Source organism: Symsagittifera roscoffensis, unplaced genomic scaffold (assembly GCF_963678635.1).
Source record: "Symsagittifera roscoffensis unplaced genomic scaffold, txSymRosc1.1 SCAFFOLD_163, whole genome shotgun sequence".
NCBI lineage: Eukaryota > Metazoa > Xenacoelomorpha > Acoela > Convolutidae > Symsagittifera > Symsagittifera roscoffensis.
The window spans coordinates 25,637-44,987 of NW_026971060.1; the positions used below are offsets into that span (position 1 = coordinate 25,637).

General features: G+C 35.1%; 1 protein-coding gene across 1 annotated transcript; it reads right to left on the reverse strand.

Annotated features, from left to right (window-relative positions):
- Positions 1 to 575: 575 nt before the first annotated feature.
- LOC134856140 (leucine-rich repeat-containing protein 56-like) lies at positions 576 to 2,808 on the reverse strand. Its single transcript, XM_063872504.1, has one exon. It carries the CDS (start codon positions 2,624 to 2,626, stop codon positions 737 to 739), a length of 1,890 nt encoding a protein of 629 aa, XP_063728574.1. The 5' UTR covers positions 2,627 to 2,808; the 3' UTR covers positions 576 to 736.
- Between the last annotated feature and the right edge of the window lie 16,543 nt (positions 2,809 to 19,351).

Below are 19,351 nucleotides of genomic sequence, written 5' to 3' on the forward strand. Positions count from 1 at the left end.
GATAATTATTTGTGGTACCTGATTTTGCAGGCAAAACAAAAAAAAGAAAAAACTACAACACATTCGAATACAAAAATCCTCCGCACTTCACAAAGGAACAACAAGGATAGCCGGTAAAAGAAAGTAGCACAAAAATTTCCGACTGCAAAAATGAACATACAAAAACAGTTAATTTTTAAAGAATTTTTCAAAAAAGTTTTCAATTACTTTCATTTTTTGAAAAAAAAATTAATCTTGTCTTCACAGCTTATATGCTTACAACGTTTTTGAAAAACTCAAGGAATTTTTCTGACTATTTTAGAAACTGCTCTCATCAATATTTAAAACTATTTCAAAAAAAAATAATAAGAAAGCATCATGCGTCATGTTTCCTTTTCAATACAGAATGCCATTGTTTCGAACCTATTTCGGTTCACTGGCCCACTGGCGCTTTTGCTAAAAAAACTGTCTGTGCCAAAATTTTAAATGAAATAAATGCGTCTTGGTACAATTTTGACAGAACTGGAAAATTGACAAAATGTAAAAAAGGGGAGGAAAAAAATCTTGCATGAATTTGTTTGATGAGATAAACTATTTTCTCAATCTTGAATTTTAATTCAAACAATTACATGATAGTTTTTCAGCGAAACGAGCAAAGTATTACATTTTAAAATGACTGGTGAATGAAACAGAAAATAATTCAAATTTTGAACAAAATGTTTCTACAAAGAGCCTGAAAACTTTTCAAAAGAGAGTTCTACGAAGAGCCTGAAAACTTTTCAAAAGAGAGTGACGTCATAGCGCTTTTGGGTCGGGCACTCAGGGCTAGTTTGTGAGGAGGAGCAGTAGGCGGTGCTGGAACGAGAGAGGGTTTATTTTTCCCCATCTGATCAATGGTCGATCTGGCTGGTCTGGATGCATTTTTTATTTTAGGTCTAACTGGCGAACTACCAGATCCAATGTTACTCAAGCTGGGTTTGAGGGCCACTGGAACCAATGATGGTTTGATTGACATCTGGTGCGGCGCCAACTTCGAAAGGTTAACCGACGGGTTTAGCTTCGGGTCCGAGGACCTGAAAGGTCCGCGTTGTTGATACTCGTTCAGAAAACTTGCTGGCGTGTCGGTCTCACGAGAAGAAGCCAGTCCGCTGTCGCCATCTTCGTATGACTCATCTCCCACGAATTCATAGGAGGAATCGTTTCTCGGGTTTTCCGAGACGGGAGCGTATTGCCTTCTTCTAATGTTTACGCTAGAACGTTTATGATGCTCGGGTGACAAACTGTTTTGACTGCTAGGTCCGTCTTTAATTGCGTTTACTTTATCACCTCTTCCATTTTCGTTCACACCTCGGCTGTTTTCGTCCATAGCCGAAACGTCAATGGCCTCGTCTGCCGACAACGTTAACACGTTAACTTCCTCTGTCATCGAAAGTTTGGTCAAGTCCTTCTTTTGATCAAATTCTTGTCTCCATTCTTTCAGTTCTTCTAGAATGTTCGAGAATGTTTCATCACTGGCCAGCAGTTTTGTGTTTGCGTTAGAATTAGCTCCTGATAATTCCAAATTTCGAGTTTTGTTTATTTGCTTTTCACTCTTTTTGTTTCTGATTGCTTTAAGAGGATTTCCGCAGACAATATTTCCGGAAGTCAGTTTGCTAAATTCGTCCATGTCGATGGCCGAGTCTGTGCTTGCGACACTCGAACCTGTTCCGGGTCTCGCCGTCGGCAATTGGAAAAAAGCTTTCTCGGCGGCGGTCGGTGGCCGGTCGAATCTCGCCGCTGTTCCCGGTCGAACCCCAAAGCTACTTTTTCCAAATAACATCGACGGCATAGCACTGCGTGGTCTCATTGCAGTTCCGGGACGCTTTGACAACGCGCTGCCGGGACGTTTTCCGGTTGAGCTTCCGGGCCGATCCGAGTCCTCGCCCTCGGATATTAATCCAAACTTAATGTTTTCTGTCAGAAGTTGTAAATCTTCGTCCAGATTTGTGAAATCTTGAGTTTTGTCGGAAACTGGAATGTCATCTAAGTTTTTGAGTTGCGGCAACATTTTGATCACAGCTGATCTGTAATTGTAATCTGGATCAAAAGGAAGCATTGGTTTTGGCGTGGAGCAGATCGGATTGTGTTGAAGACATAAATTCAGAAGATTTCCGCAGACTTCGAGGAAAATGATCTGGTCGATATCGTCGATGTCATTTGCCTCCAAATCGAGGGTTCTTAGATTTTCCATCATACTCAGATCGCTTATATTATTAATATGGTTATAAGACAAGTATAACTCCGTCAAATTAGCAAAAGTCGGAATGCCGTCAAGATCTACAAGTTGACATTTGGTCAGCCATAAAACTTCTAACTTGGCTAAAGACGAGCCCAGGTCTCGAATAGAGGTCAAAACTGAGTTGGAAAGGTCAAGTTGGGTCAAGTTTGGCAAATAATGACCAAAATTTCCGAGACTGTTTTCGGTGGTGTCGACGACCATTTGAAGCGAAGAGGCGTCTTCGAGGTTTGACTCCCCGGTAATTTCTTTGAGTCTCCATGGCGATAAAAACTCTTCCAAAAGATACTCCGATTCTGTTTTCTCATTCGGTCTAGGGTTGATTTTATCCTGGTCTTGAAAATTTGATACTTGGACTGTGAAATTTGACATACTGTTAGGCAAAAGCAAGTTCTATCTGTTAGTCATACGCATTGAAAAAAAACTGCGTTGTTGGTACGCGTTAAAAGCTCAAACAGAAATGTACCAAGCTTTGTAAATGAAGATTTGAATAATCATAATTGTTTCTTATTGTACATGCATACGTACACCAACGCTGGTTTTGGCTGTGCTAAAATTATTTTGTCATGCTTTTTATACCTGTACAGAATAGTCAGTAGTATATGTCTAGAGCAAATTTTGTATTGTTTTTTAAAGAGCACGTGCATTTTTGAATACAAGAGTATGTCATTCCTTTTTCTTTTTTTTTAGTGAATGAGCACTATAAGTATAATGTTTTTTACTTGTTTTGATTTGAAGTTTCAGCATTAAAATTGTTCCGGATCTTTTACAGAATCCTTTTAAACTTTCCAGTCCTTGTCGTGAGCGAGCGAACAGCGGCTCTTTTTCACCCATATCTGAACTTCTGTTTCGAAAGTTTGGCTCTTTTCCTTTTTCCAAAACTGAATTAAAATATCTTTCATGATGTCATATTGACAGGAATGTTTGCATCGTGAATGAATAAAAAACTCTAATCACATTTGTTCTTCAAACTGGCTCTTTTCTACTCCCCCCTTTCAAAATTTCGAGTATCATGTTTGTTTTTTGCACTATTACGGCTAAATGCGTGATGTTACGAAGTAAAGTATGAAGAACAAATCTGTTCGCTGTTGCCGATTTGTTCACCGCGCCAAGTTTCATTGCGTTATGACAACGTTAATTAAGCTTTTCAAAATTGAATTTAAACGGGGGGGGGGACTGGAAAAAAACCTTCAAATTTAATATCCAAAGTTTTAAAATCTGGCTCTAATTACGTGTATAATTATTATCGAATCGAAATCATTTTTTTTGCGAGGTGCTGGATAGCAAAAGCTTAAGGTTTGTGAGAACAAATTCCAGAAAAACTTAAGCCTTTTTGGCTCTTTTTCCTTTTCCCCCCCACCTCACTCAAACATGAATTTTATGGTCTAACGAGTGGTTTTACAAGGTTAATTATGAAGACCAAATATGTTTCTCATAACCTAGTTAGTCTGCATGTCAAATTTCTTGACAATCGGACAAAGTGAACAGTAACTTCAAATATAAAAATTTGCAGGTGGGGGGGGGAAAGGAAAAAGAGCCGCCTTTTTTTCTTTTTGTGTCACCTCGATTTTCGCTGCTATAACTTAGGGATCGCTGCTATGAAATTTGGCACGCTGCCTAACTGATTTTTAACCAAAATTTAATTTTCAAAATTCATCTTCTAAAACCGCTCCTAAAACCGCCAAAAATCTCCTTTAAAAACACTATGAAATAGAGAACGTTATAACAATAAAAATTCGCAGGTAGTCGAAAAACAAAATGAGTCAAAAATAGTTAGGGATGACTAGTGAAATCAAAAAAGTATATCAACTTTTGCAGGGGCTGATTTAGGGGAGGGGGGCCTCTCAGGGACTCGATCCCCTCGCCAACCGAAGGGTCTCCCCATTGGTATTATTTTATGAAATCAAGTCTTATCAATCTTAAATTTTTCTAAAGGCGCCTTCAGTAGTTTTTGGTACCTTGCGATTCTTCTATAACGGTCGGGACTATAGTTTCCTGGAAGCTATAATACGAATTTTTTCGCATTCCACATAAAAAATATACAGGTACAGTTTTTGCGCAGACCGTTCATCTTAACAGAAATGAGATTAAGCTGTCAAAATCAAACATGGTTGGGGTTGTCATGCAGGCAGAACCTAAAAAAATGTCACAAACCTTTAATTTTAGCCATAAAAAAAGTTTAAATTGAGGTGGAGTATCTTTACCGCCTTTCAATCAAAAATTAAAAATTTTTTGCGCGAAGGTTTTTCCAAATTATATGCATGAAAACCAAATATGAACTGTCAATCTTTGTAACAAAAGAGAGTTTTTAACATAAGTTCTTTTATGAGTTCTAACATCGTGTTGTGAGTTGAGTTTTTTACTCTTAACTTGGCTCCAACTTTTAATTAGATAACTGTTAGATCGTGTTTAATCAAAATCCATTGGACTTGGCGCGACTTCTATATTGACGCAACTTCTCTGTCCTATAGAAAAGACAGTTTTTATTTAATTCGTTCTTAATTTTTCTTCAGAATCTAGTTTAAATTGTGCTTAAACATACAAGTGGTATCTGAATACTTTTTTATGGTACAGTCAAATGATTAAAATCTGCGGGAAATCCCCGCCTTTCGGCCAAATCATAGGGTAGAAACCTCTATGGACAAACTGAATCGACCAGTATCATCTGGCGATTATTGCTAAAAAGAATTAAGGCATCGACGACTAACAAGAACCATTCGAGTCCGAGACAAAATCACCAATCCTAGAAGGTCCTCAAGATTAAGAATTTGAAACACAGAGGAAAGATAGCGAGGCCAGGAATAGAGACAATATGAAAGTCTACGAAGCTTCAGCGGAAAAAAATGCGGAGAAGAAACGAAAGTTAGGTTGGTTGAGAAAAATCAAAGCCGAAAAAAAAATAAGTTCAATGTTTTAGTTAGCCTAAGGAAGTGAAGAGAGAAAGTCTTCTCACAAAAACTCCCTAGGGTGAAAATGTTATCTGTCACTTTTAGAAACAAATTTTCAAACTATTAGAAATCGCATTTTAAAAACCATCTAATATCACCTTCGAACGGTACAAATTGCTGAGCACTATCAGATTTAGCGATAGATGCAAACTTAGAGCTCACGCAGAGCAAGATTGGTTACTAGACGTGTTCAAATTCAACATGAGAAATCGCGACCTCCAACGGAGACTAATTTTGGAAATATATATTCCATTTTATACACTGAATCAGGCGATCATCGATGAAAAATGGTTTTTTTGAACACTTTATTTTGACATCAAGAATGATTTAAAAACTCCAATCACATTTGTTCTTCAAACTTAATTACCAAAATTTTTCAATCTGGCTCTACTTACGTGTATAATTATTATCGAATCGAAATGATTTTTTTTGCTAAATGCTGGATAGCAAAAGCTTAAGGTTTGTGAGAACAAATTCCAGGAAAATTTAAGCCTTTTTTCTTTTTGTTTCACCTTGATTTTCGCTGCTGTAACTTAGGTATCGCTGATATGAAATTTGGCACGCTGCTTAGCTAATTTTTTTTAAACCTCAATTAGTTTTCAAAATTCATCTTCTAAAATCGCTCCTTAAACCGCCAAAAATCTCCTATAAAAAGACCATGAAATATAGAACGTTATAACAATAAAAATGACTCAAAATCAGTTAGGGATGACTAAGGGAAATCAAAAAAGTATATCAACTTTTGCAGGGGCTGATTTAGGGGAGGTGAGGAGGCTTACCCCCTTCCCTCTCAGGGACTCGATCCCCTCAACAACCGAAGGGTCTCCCCATTGGTATTATTTTATAAGTCTTATCAATCTTACATTTTTCTAAAGGAGCTTTCACTAATTTTTGGTACCTTGTGATTCTTCTATATTGGTCGGGACTATAATTTCCTGGAAGCTATAATACCAACTGTTTTTTTCGCTTTCCACATAAAAAATATACAGGTACAGTTTTTGCGCAGACCGTTCATCTTAACAGAAATGAGATTAAGCTGAATTGAGTTTTTTTTGCACTTATTTTGGCCTCCAATTTTTAATTAGCTAATTGTTAGATCGTGTTTAATCAAAATCCATTGGACTTGGCGCGACTTCTATATAGACGCAACTTCTCTGTCCTATAGAAAGGACAGTTTTAATTCAATTCGTTTTTAATTTTTCTTTTGAATCTAGTTTAAATTAATCTTAAGTATACAAGTGGTATCTGAACATTTTTTTATGGTGCAGTCAAATGATTAAATTCTGCGGGAAATCCCTGCCTTTCGGCCAAATCATAGGGTAGAAACCCCCAGCCAATGGACAAACTGAATTGACCAGTTTCATCTGGCGATTATTGCTAAAAAGAATTTAGGCATCGACGACTTACAAGAATCATTCGAGTCGGAGACAGAATCACCAATCCTAGAAGGTCCTCATGATTCAGAATTTGAAACACAGAGGAAAGATAGCAAGGCCAGGAATAGAGACAAAATATGAAAGTCTACGAAGCTTCAGCGAAAAAAAATGCGGAGGAGAAACGAAAGTTAGGTTGGTTGAGAAAAATCAAAGCGGAAAAAAAAGTAAGCTCAATGTTTTAGTTAGCCTAAGGAATTGAAGTGAGAAAGTCTTCTCACAAAAACTCCCTAGGGTGAAAATGTTATCTGGAATAGCATTCCTAAAACCATCTAATATCAATTTCGAACGGTACAACTTGCTGAGCACTATCAGACTTAGAGAGAAGATGCAAACTTAGAGCTCACGCAGAGCAAGATTGGTTACTAGACGTGTTCAAATTCAACATGAGAAATGGCAACCTCCAACGGAGACTAATTTCGGAAATAACTAGTCCATTTTATACACTGAATCAGGCGATCATCAATAAAAAATGGTTTTTTTGAACACTTTATATTGACAAAAAAGAAAAGCGAAATGCCGAGGTGAACAAAATTTTCAATCCTGTAAGAAAAAATCAAGTTGAATATAAAAAAATCCAGCTCCTGTTTCAAATGCGGTAATGCGTTAACCAACGGTCACTTTAATGTTTGTGCGGCAATGGAACTAATCTGCAACATTTCTGAATATAAAGGCCAGTTTTGAAAATGATCTAACTCAAAGGCAAAAAGAGCGGCTGTGAACAGTGTTGACAAACATATCCAAATTTGTCAATACTCCCCACCGAAAGTACAGTTATGTCAAGAAGTATATTTTTGTGGTGTGATAAATGCTTGGACGGAAGAGAAAATCAGTCACAAGGACAAATCTTCAGTAACTAACACCAGAACCATCTACGACTAGAACAGCCTAGAGACGAAAAAAGATTTGGACTTGATGAGAAGCAGTTGTTCACATTAATATTCCAGTGAATTTGACTTGCGCGGTCAATTTTCTGAAACAAAATATCCTACACGATTCGCCACAAAATATTCTACTGATGAAAGTTCTACCATTCAAAAAAGAAGATCCGCGCACTACATTTTGGATTCACCAACGATACAATAAAATCATCGGCAGGATCATTATAGGAACTCAATCCAATGGATGGATTTCCAATAAGACCTCATTTTTGATCACCTCAGGCCACCAGATAATTATCGTAGGTAACAATAACGTACCGCGGATTAGAATTGAGATTCCTCAAAAACAATGCCTCCAAACGACCAACAACGTAACACTTTCAAATGGTTGTAAGTCAAATGTTCATTCAAACACAATTATAAACATGTACGAAAATTTCAAAAAAAAGTTTTAGAAAAGGAAAACCCGTCGGATAGGAAAATCACGATTTTTCAACTGGCCTCTGAACTGTTTCAAATCAAAGATAGAAAGGTACCGATTCATTTATTAAAGGGCGTGAATACCACATTAAAACCAATGGAAAAGGAAGATTATATCGTCAAAAGTGACAAATGTAAAGAACACTATTTAATAAGCCCAAAGGTGATTACAAGTAAAAGAGACGGTGCAACAGAACTAGCTTTTGATTCAAAAATGCTAATTGGTCAAATATTTAAAAATAAATATAAAATACAAAACATTCACGACTAATCGACAACCCTGTGTTACAAAAATTGAAACGAAGTAGTATTGACCTAAAAACGCAAATCGGTTAGAATTATGCTGAAAACAAGCAAACAAGGCAATTTTACTATAGTGGACAGCAAAACTACGGAAAAATTTTGTTTTGTAATCCGTTTATATGAAATCGGAAATATTCCTAATGAAATCCAACGGGTCATAGACTTGCTTTTAAAAGAATTTTTTTTTACCAACTGTTAAATTGATAACATTTTTTAAACTTCGAAACCTTCGCTAGTGGAAAAAAGTCCATCTTGTGGATAATTTTGAACATTCTCGAAAACAGGAATATGGCGATTGAATTGAGAAATGCGCAGATTAACATTTAGGACTCGCTAACACAAAAGTCTTACCAATTCTCATTACGACGAACATTCGTGGTGGCAACAATTAACAAAACCACAAAATTTTTAATTATAATTTTTCACTGTAAAAAAAAGAGTTGTAAAAAAACAATTTGTTCTTAGCAAACTCCTTTACGTAAATAGTGTATATTAATATATCTCTTTCCTGACGGGTTAGAAGTTTTTCCTGTTGGGTGAAAAGTGTCAAAACTTACAATTTTCAATGGTCAATCGTTGCGATTATTCTTAATTAGATCACTGACTCTATTCAAATTTGTAATACTAATCAGTCACATTCAACGTTTTGTACAATCAGTTGTATTCCTTTGGACTTTTTTACATCTATATTTCACTTATTTCCTATCATATAAGTTTTAGTTTTACTTCGCTAAACACAATTTAATGAAAACTTTATCAAATATGAGCCAAGCAGATAAAAACTAGCCATTTTATCAATCAAGCTGAAAGTCAGAGAAAATACTTGTCTAATCCAAATATCAAGGGTGATTGTGAACTTCGCGGACTTTAAAATGTCACAAACTCATTCAAATTTGTTAACCAAATACAAAAAACAGCTGAAATTACCATCTTCACTAATTGTTTTATTGGCCATCAGTCGAGCGAGCTCACTAAACTTAAAATAAATGACGATAAAAATTTGACGGAAGTGAACACCGTGGTAGAAAATGGAAAACCCTTGGATAAGTTTGAAGCTTAAATGAAAGCTTTTCAACGGGACATTCAAATCAAAGACGACCTACCCTTTAACGACAACAAATTTGTAGTCCCAGCAGCACTCATATCTCCGTTCATGACGCTCCTGCATAAATTCAACCCTAGACAAATCGGTATGAAAGCCCTCGAGGAAAACTTCTGGAGGCCCAAAATACACCGGGAGATCTACCATCACGGTAAAACTGCTTTCAATGCATTGAATCTGGTAAGAAATCAAACATTTTTGTGGGAGCGTTCATTAAAGAGAAATTAGTCGAACTGGAAAAACCTAACGGAGAAACATACTTGCAATTTGCCGGGCCGTTGGACAAAAATTGGGGCGTATCCAAATACCTGGTGTTTTGTATCGACCAGTACGCAAAATTCGCGCTCCGGTGAAAGTGTTAAGTAAAACCTCACTTCTTTCAATATTATACTTCTCGACCGATTAACGCAAATTTTAAGGATTTAAACAATCCATCAGAGTAGACCAAGGGTCGTGTTGTGTTTGAATGGGGTTTAAAATTTCTGCGAGGAGAACGATTTTATTTTTATGCACAGTGAGGGATCATAGATCCAATGGAGTTATAGAACGCTTAATGTTTACTTTAAAAACAAAAGTTTTAGCAGTGTGGTTAAATGAACTTACACCAATACTAATTTCATCAATCCATAAAATTATTCAGAACTTTCTTTCAACCAAACAAACATCAATTAGATGCAAACCTTTCTAAAAATATGTCATTAGATCTCCCAGCAGCGTGCTGCTTTAGGGCAAGCAACGTATTCAATCATTGCACATTGAAATGTGGCCAGCGTTTTGCTGTAAATATTGCGTTACCAGACAAAAAGTGTATGTCATTTTTTTTAACTTTTTTTAGCTTGCACGCGGAAAAAGTAAAAAAAAATAGAATTTTTTTTTCAATTATTTCATCATTTTTTGACAAAAATGGCATTCGGAACATTCAGTTTTTGGCCTTAATACCAGAATTCCTGTTGATTTTTACACTTTTATTTATTGCTCTTTTGAAGTCCCTCCTTTGAGTTTTTGAGTTTATTACAAATTGGTTTGAGAGAGCCGCTAATTTTTTAATTGCAAATAAAACTGCCAAGAAACTTGAAACTGCAAATAAAATGGTCAGCGTGAACAAAATATAACAAGACTGCTCGTATTAGGGAGAATTTGTATATGTTCCAACTGCCCTGTTTTGTCATTGAAATATGTTCTAACAATTCAGTTAAAAAATCTGATAAACTATTAAAAAGTAAGGAAAATTTTTAGATATATATTTTTTTGAAAACTCCCGCTTCTCACGCTATGCAAAGGTTAAAGTGAAGATATAAGCGTCTAGTAACGTTTAAGTAAGAACAAACATCATGCATTACTTCAATTTGGTTGATTTATGATGGAGGAAAAAAAGCCCAATTTGGCCAAATTGGCAATATTAAAACCTTATACTTTACAAAAAATGATTATAACTGAAAATACTTTTGTAAGCAACCCGAGCACCCCGAGCACAAATACTTTTCCTTTTCTTTGCAATTCACAGCGATTCTTATATGCAAATCATCGTGTTAAGAGTTTTCAAGCAAATGTTTTTTGTAAGTTTACAATTTACAATTTTCTATTTTGGTTTAGAAAAAAGCCTTTGAATTCATTAAAAGCAAAATTTATATTCTACGACTTTCTGTTTGATTATTCAGTTCATTGAAAATCAAGTCTTGAAATCTTCTTCAAATTAAAATTGAGCGGGACAAGCTCAAAAAATTTCATTTCAAAATTTCAAAAAAAGAGGGTCGACCATCATATAAAATCACTTATTCTTGTTATCTCTTCAAACTAAACAATTTAATTTAATTTATTTTCAAACGACATAGTTGTTTTCGAGAACGTGTCAATATGGGTTACAAACTTTTTGCAGCTGTCATCTGTGCGGTTTTGACGATAATAGCAGCACAAAATTGTGAACAAGACACCGACTGCGGCAGTGGACACGTATGCTTTGAAGGAAAATGTGAGGGAATAGGTTACCGAAAAGCCTGTTGGAGTGCAAAAGACTGTCCCGAGGGGAAAACGTGCTATTTCTTCTATTGCAAAGAGAAATATGTCAGCCCATGGGGATATCAAGCATCTGGATGGGAATCCTTGACTGATGCTGATGACACTTCTTTGCTTATTTGAAGGCTACTGACTTTTTACTTATATTTTTATTACGAAGTTAATTGACTGAATGAAGTTAATGACTGACTGAAGATAATTTTAATTTTTTTGTTTTGATTGTTTCATCACGAGGCCAAGCTGCATAAAATAGTCGCATGCCCGGGTTGACCTCCATACACCAAAAATGCTTATCATACAATTCCATACATCAAGTGTGTGGGAAAATGCTTGTCATACAATTTTCATACAATTTCTAAAAATGGTTGAAAACTGGTATAAACTCATTTCTGTGGCTGTTTGATTCTAATAAAACAATCTGGTGATAAAAACTGATGTTTTCGTTTTTTGAAAAAAATGCTTATCATACAATTCCCATATATGGAAATTGTATGACTGGCATTTTTTTGATGGCGACACAAAACATTTTTGAAGTAATTTTGAAAATTTGGCCCAAAAATTTTTTTGTTTTTTTTTCAACCGCGAATCGATTTTTGTACGCAAACAAATATTTAATATTTTGTGTGCATAACGTAGTCCTGGATACAATAAAATTGGCTTTTATTTTCTTTTCACTTAATTTTTTTTTTCAAAAACGCTGAAAATTCCTTTTTTTTTGTATGGGGTGTTAATGTACGCCTTGATCAATGTCTGATAATTTGAAATTCAAAAATTTAATATAATCATCATTTAGAAAAATTTTGCCAAACAACATAAGTTTGTTACTTTTGTTATATGAATTGTGAAAGACAGCGAAATTCAGGTCGTTTTCTATGCATTGCAAATGCAAGACCGTCCAACCTTTGGTGTTTTGAGTAACCAAGGGCTTTGTCACTTGTGTTCGGTTGCAACTACAACTGACAGTTTTTCAGAAACAAAATTTAGAAAGAAAAAATCAAAATTTTTGGTTTATGGGAAAACACCTATCATACAATTTTCATATATGGAAAATGTTTATCATAGAGTTTTCATACAATTTTCTGTACGTATGGAATTGTATGAAATTGTATGACAAGAAGTTTCTCATATATGGAAATTGTATGATAAGAAGTTTTGGTCAACCCGGGTGTTGTGGTGTCTGTAGGACTTTAGACTTCCTCTAAAATATAAGCTCAGTTCAGTTCCGAGGGGGAAGGGCATAAGCTCAGTTCCGAGCCCCCAAACCCCTCCGATAAATTTTGTCGGCCCATTAATTTTTTCGCAGATTTCGCAATAGATATATTGCTGTTTGTTACCCACGAAAATCAAAGAAAACTAGCAACATCGGACCCCCAAATCTGTAACGATTATAATGGATTTGCGAAACAATATTACACTATTTTGTTATAATATATTACAGATGCAAAAATCAGACCGCGAAATCAATTATATTATATCAATAATATAATATCAATATCAATATTATCTGTACAACCGATTATAAGCCATTAGTTTTGGCAATAAAGTTATGTTTGTCAAGAAATTCCATGAACTCGATCAAATCTAATCCATTATAATTCATTATCGCATATTCTTTAGTACTAAATTCGAACAAAACTGCTCGTATCAGGGCAAAGCCCTGAATGTTCCGACTGCCTTTTAAGGTTTATTGAGCAGCAGTAATACATAAAAAAAATTTAAATGAAATAAATTAAAATGCAAAATTTTTTTTCTAAAATTTGAAATTTTTTATGAAAATCATCCCCCACACGCCAAATAAAGTACAAAAGAATAGGTTTCGCTCCTTGTAACAAATCAATTATGGCAAATAAGCTTCGTTCAACCAATTTGGAACTATTTATAAGACGGGTTAAAACTCGCTTACGCGTTAATAGCGCGAATTATATTGCGCGTTAATTGTCCCAAATTGGTCAAAATGGCCAAAATGGCAATCTTTAAACCCTCATAACTTTACGAAAAATGATCACAGGTGAAATATCTTTTCAAATTTAAGCTCAGGACATTAATACCTTTTGAATGATATATAAAAATTCCGGCAAAAATGGCTAGTTAAAAAGTCTGAAGGAAATTTGTCTGAAGGAAAAAAACCCAACCCGAGCACAAATATTCCGTTACTTTCGGATCGAACGTCGGAACAACAAGACCGCTCGTATCAGGGCAAGGCCTTGAATTTTCTGACTGCCTTTTAAGGCCTATGGAGCAGTGATAACATGAAAAATTAAAATAAAAAGATAAAATAACAATTAAATGTAAAAAAGAAATTAGTTTTAATTTAAGATTTTTGCACGACATATTAGGTACAAAGGACATAAAGTGATAAATTTCGCTCCTTGTAACAACTCAATTATGGCAAATAAGCTTCCCTCAACCGATTTGGAACGATTTCTCAGACGGAGTAAATCTTAGCTTTATATATCGGGCCTTAATTGTCCCAAATTTGCCCAAAATGGCATCTTTAAACCCCATAATTTTAACAAAAATGATCACTGGTGAAATATCTTTTTCAATTAAGCTCAGAATAAAAGTACAATTTAAATTGATATAAAAAAAATCAGGGCTCTTTTTCCTTTTCCACCCCACCTGCAATTTTTTTAAGTAAAATTACTGTTCCCACAAACCGATGAACGAGAAAACTGGCATGCCGACTAATCGGGCTATGACAAACTAATCGGACTAATCGGGGGAAAAAGGAAAAAGAGCCAAAAATGGCTAGTTAAAAAGCTGAAATTTGTCTTAACAAAAAAATCACGCCGAGCTTAAATATTCCGTTACTTTCATTACAAAAGTAAAAACAATAGGAAAAACTGAACAAGACTGCTCGCATCAGGGCGAAGCCCTGAATGTTCCGACTGCCGGCTCTTTTTCCTTTCCCCCCACCTGCAAATTTTTATATTTGAAGTTACTGTTCGTTTTGTCCGATTGTCGTGAAAATTGACATGCAGACTAATTAGGCCATAACAAGCATATTTGGTCTCCATAAAGGAGACCAAATATGCTTGTTATGGCCTAATTAGTCTGCATGTCAACCTTGTAAAACCACTCGTTAGACCATAAAATTCATGTTTGACTGAGGTGGGGGGAAAAGGAAAAAGAGCCTGACTGCCTTTTAAGGTCTATAGAGCAGTAATAACTTGGAAAATATAAATGTAATGAAATGAAATTAAATTTTTTTTCTAAAAAAATCGAGATTTTTTGTGAAAACATCACCCCACACGCCACATTAAGTATAAAGTGATAGATTTTGCTCCTATTGACAAATATATTATGGCATATAATCTTCCTTGAACCAATTTGGAACAATTTCTAAGACGGATTAAATCTCGCTTACGCTTTAATAGCGCGAAATATATCGCGCGTAAGTTGTCCCAAATTGGCCAAGATGACCAAAGTGGCAATCTTTAAACCCTCATAACTTTACGACAAACAATCACATGTCAAATATTTTTTCAAGTTGAAGAAAAAAAACCACCCCGAGCACAAATATTCCGTAACTTCCACAAATTGCTGTATGAAAAATATTTAACTATTTCATTTTGTGAGTTTATGAGGGGGTAGAAAAAAAAATAGCAATTTAAAATTGTTAGGCATTACTGAAAACCTGGACATTTCCCAAATATGTATCCGAAATTGATTAATTTGGAGGTTGCGAAACTACCATATTTTTACGGGAAAAAAATGTGACAAATTAATGATTTATGTTAGAATAGATCTCAATTAGCTTGACTCTGTCCCATTGGCACTATTCTCAGAGCCGAATCAGCCCCAGGCATACGCTGAGCCTCCGTAACGCTGATCCTTTGCATAACACTAAAAAATAAGTTAATGACTTTTCAAAAATTTCACAATGCTGATATTTCGCTTAAAATCAAAATTGTTTTGAATAATTGAACGCAAAGTTTTGCCTGCTATTATTTTGTTACAATGTGGAGCTTTGAAAATTGTTATTTGAGACAATAACTTTGAAAATAAAACCAAAACGTTTGAAAACAAAATAATAGCAGGCAAAACTTAGTGTTCAATTATTCAAAACAATTTTGATTTTAAGCGAAATATCAGCATTGTGAAATTTTTGAAAAGTAATTAACTTACTTTTTAGTTTTATGCAAAGGATCAGGGTTACGGAGGCTCAGCGTATGCCCGGGGAGTGATTCGGCTCTGAGAATAGTGCCAATGGGACAGAGTCAAGCTAATTGAGATCTATTCTAACATAAATCATTAATTTGCGACATTTTTTTCCCGTAAAAATATGGTAGTTTCGCAACCTCCAAATTAATAGATTTCGGATACATATTTGGGAAATGTCCAGGTTTTCAGTGATGCCTAACAATTTTAAATAGCTATTTCTTTTTTTTACCCCCTCATAAACTCACAAAATGAAATAGTTAAATATTTTTCATACGGCAATTTGCATGAAACTAATCTTTGATTGAAAAAATCGATTCGATATATCACGCTCACTCGTTAAAAACCTCTGGGATTTGATCGTAAAACTTAAGCAGTCGTGTTTCAATCATCAGCTATCAATCATAGCACTCAATTGAATTCTGATTTAGTTGGATTTCTTAACGAGATTGTTTCATTTTAAAAATATCATAGAGAAGATCCAAAAAAAAATCAATGTAATAGCTTATGTCATATGGAAGAACTATAATAGACAGTTGTTGCAATGGTTTCAAGAAAAAATCTAAAGCAAGCCTATTGGAGCCCTGAATACTCCGACTGCAATTTAAGGACTATGGAAAAGTTTTTGTTTAAAAAAATAAAAAATGAAACGAAAGAAACGTAGTAAAATTTTTTTCCCACACATCATAAAAAAACAAATTGCTACAAGACTGCTCTCATCAAGGCAAGGCCTTAAATGTTCCGGCTACCTTTTAAGGTCTATGAAGCAGTGTTTGCTGGAAAAACTTGAAAAAATGATAATAACAAAACTAATAATAACAAATAACGATAAAAACGATTTAAAAAATTATTTTTTGGAGCACTTTTAAGCGATACAGGGTTTTAGCTGCTTGTTCGTGGAATTCAAAAAAACAAATCAAATCAAAGAAAACTAGCAATCCTGCACCGAGAACCTATAGATTTCAATCAATTGAAATGAATTTCCGGGTCAAAAATAATCTGTAATAATTCATTACAGACAATAAATCAGACCACGAACTCGAGAATAATGTCAATAAAATCGCTTGTTTACGAGACACAAAATCCGTTTTTATCTATCGCTGAATTTTTAATATTTTTGGCTCTGATTGCTCTAACTTACAGAGAAAGTTAGAAACATATATGCCCGGGGTGTTTTTTGTTCAGACCAATTTTGGAAAAGTTGACGGCGTAAAGGCATCGATCCGGAAATCTTCGGATTGCCAAGCCAGTATGCTTGCACTAGAATAAAGTTAGGATGTGCGCGTGGCAGTTTTTCCGCACCCATGATCGTTCCAACTTGAATTGAGGCACGCTATAATTAGTCTTATTAATTCCATAAACGACTCTAGTTTTTTAATATTTCATTTACCAAAAAAAAATATTTGAGCCCCTTTAATGGGCAGTCGGAACAATCATGTCTTGATTATTTTCAAGATAATTTATAAGAATCGAGTTTTTTTAAATTAAAAACAATTAAAATAATTATAAACCATTTTCTTTTAGTGGTTAAATCGATTAATTTCGAAGAAATTTTGAACAAACTTTGCAAGAGCGTCTATTCTTTATCTATTGAATATACATTGTACAAAAAAGTAAAAATTGAAAAACGTTCAACCGACCCCATTTTGCCCACGTTTACACCATCCTCCCCCATCTCTCTACCTTCTCTACCTTCTCATGTATTTACTGTCTCCCTTTAGGTCAATCCCCCTCACATTTACGGGCCGCTCAACCGTCACCACACCCCGCCCATTTTTAACAATTAGTGTCTCCCCTCTCCCCACAACCGTGCCACTTACCTCATTACGAGGCCAAACTGTGCACTGGATAGGAGCACAATTTTGTGTCTGTATGTTCCTGGAATCCAGAGACAAGTCTTAAGATATGTTCCAAAACGTAAGTGGATTCCACAAACAAAATTTCAGTGGATTCCGCATACATATTCCTGTAACGTAAATTTTGTCGGCACATTTGTTTTGTTGCGGATTCCGCAATAAGGAAATATAGCTAGTTGTTCTGGATTCCGCAAAATGTAAGCGGAATCCGCAAATTTAAGTGGATTGCGCAAACTGTAAGTGGATTCCGAATTTTATTCAATAATGAACTTGCATATGAACAATTAAACGCTGACCTGGAATTCTTATCTCTAGCAATGTGGAATTTAAAAGCAAAGGATTAACCAATGTCAGCGGAATCCACGAACAAGTCTTAAAATATTGGTTACCTAAATCGGTGTGGATGTCATCTGTTAAGTTTTTGGAAAAACAACACCAAACATTTTCAATATTTGGAGTCATTGAGTTGAGAGTGTATGGAACACACAACATATCGACAAATTAGGTCAGTATTTGGGGTTGCGTCAATCCCAAATGCTGATTTTGGAAGAATAACGCCGATTAAATGCAGTAATTGTAGTCATTGGGTTGAGAGTGTATGGAAACACAACACACAGCATATCGCCAAATTAGGTCAGTGTTTGGGATTCCATCGATCCCAAATACTGATAGGTTTTTGGGATTGATGAAATCCCAAAAACTGGAACAATTTGGAATAAATATGGAATATATGAATTATTTGGAGTCATTAGGTTGAGAGTGATTAGAAACCCAACGTATAGCAAATCGTCGAATTAGTTCAGTATTTGGGATTCCATCGAGCCCAAATATTAGTCAGTATTTGGTATTGATGAAATCCCAAAAACTGGAATAATGTGGAATGAATATGGAGTATATCCATTATTTGGAGTCAATAGGTTGAGAGTGATTAGAAACCCAACGCATAGCAAATCGTCGAATTAGTTCAGTATTTGGGATTTAATCGATCCCAAATATTGGTCGGTAATTGGGATTCCATTAATCCCAAACACTGATCTATTCTAGTAAGTTTCTACTCTAGTAAATTTCTATTCTAGTGAAATCAAATCATATATTTAAAAGATATAATTTTAAAGGCTACTACACAAATAAAATAATGTGAAGGGAATCCGCAAACAAAATGCGGATTCCACTTACAATTTGCGGATTCCACTTACAATTTGCGAATTCAACTTACAGTTGCGGATTACGCAACAGCTCAATTTGACGATACAAATGTTTTATCATTTTTTGTGGATTCCACAAACTGTTCCGGATTCCGCAAATACAATTGCAGATTCCGCAAATTCGCCTATTTTTCGAGCGATTTTGAGCGGTACAAAATTTAGGTATTTATTTGTGGATCCAAAACAGCATAGAAGATAAAAAAAAGTAGCAATGTTGCGGATTCCGCGACAAATCTGATTTTGGCCTGTTGCGGATTCCGCTTATAATACAGAGAATGCACAGTTTGGCCTCGTAATGTTGAGCGCCATAGTCTTAACCTAGTTGCGACAACCTTTAGTTTAGTCGCTTGGATTTGTATACCACCCAGAATTACCAGAATTAATGAACCCCAGGTTTGCACAAGTTGAACCAGTTGAACCAAAATTGTTACTAAGGAAAACTTTTGTAATTAATGTATTCCTTAGTAAAAATTATTCAAATGATTATTTTTTAGCAAAACAAAGTTTACAGATAGTTTCGAAATACAAAACTTGTGAAGAAAAAACTATGATTACGATGCTAAACGAGACGAGCCATTTTCGTGTTTGGCCGAATTTCGTTTGGTAACTTCGTTGAGCTAAAAGTCGCGGTTTTTGGCTATAATGAAAAAACTGTTGTAATATTGTGTAAACTTTTTGTTTAGAAACTGAACTGACACGTCTAAATTTTTTCTAA

Coding starts and splice junctions, on each gene's coding strand:
- LOC134856140 (XM_063872504.1), bottom strand. CDS start 2,626: ATGTCAAATTTCACAGTCCAAGTATCAAATTTTCAAGACCAGGATAAA.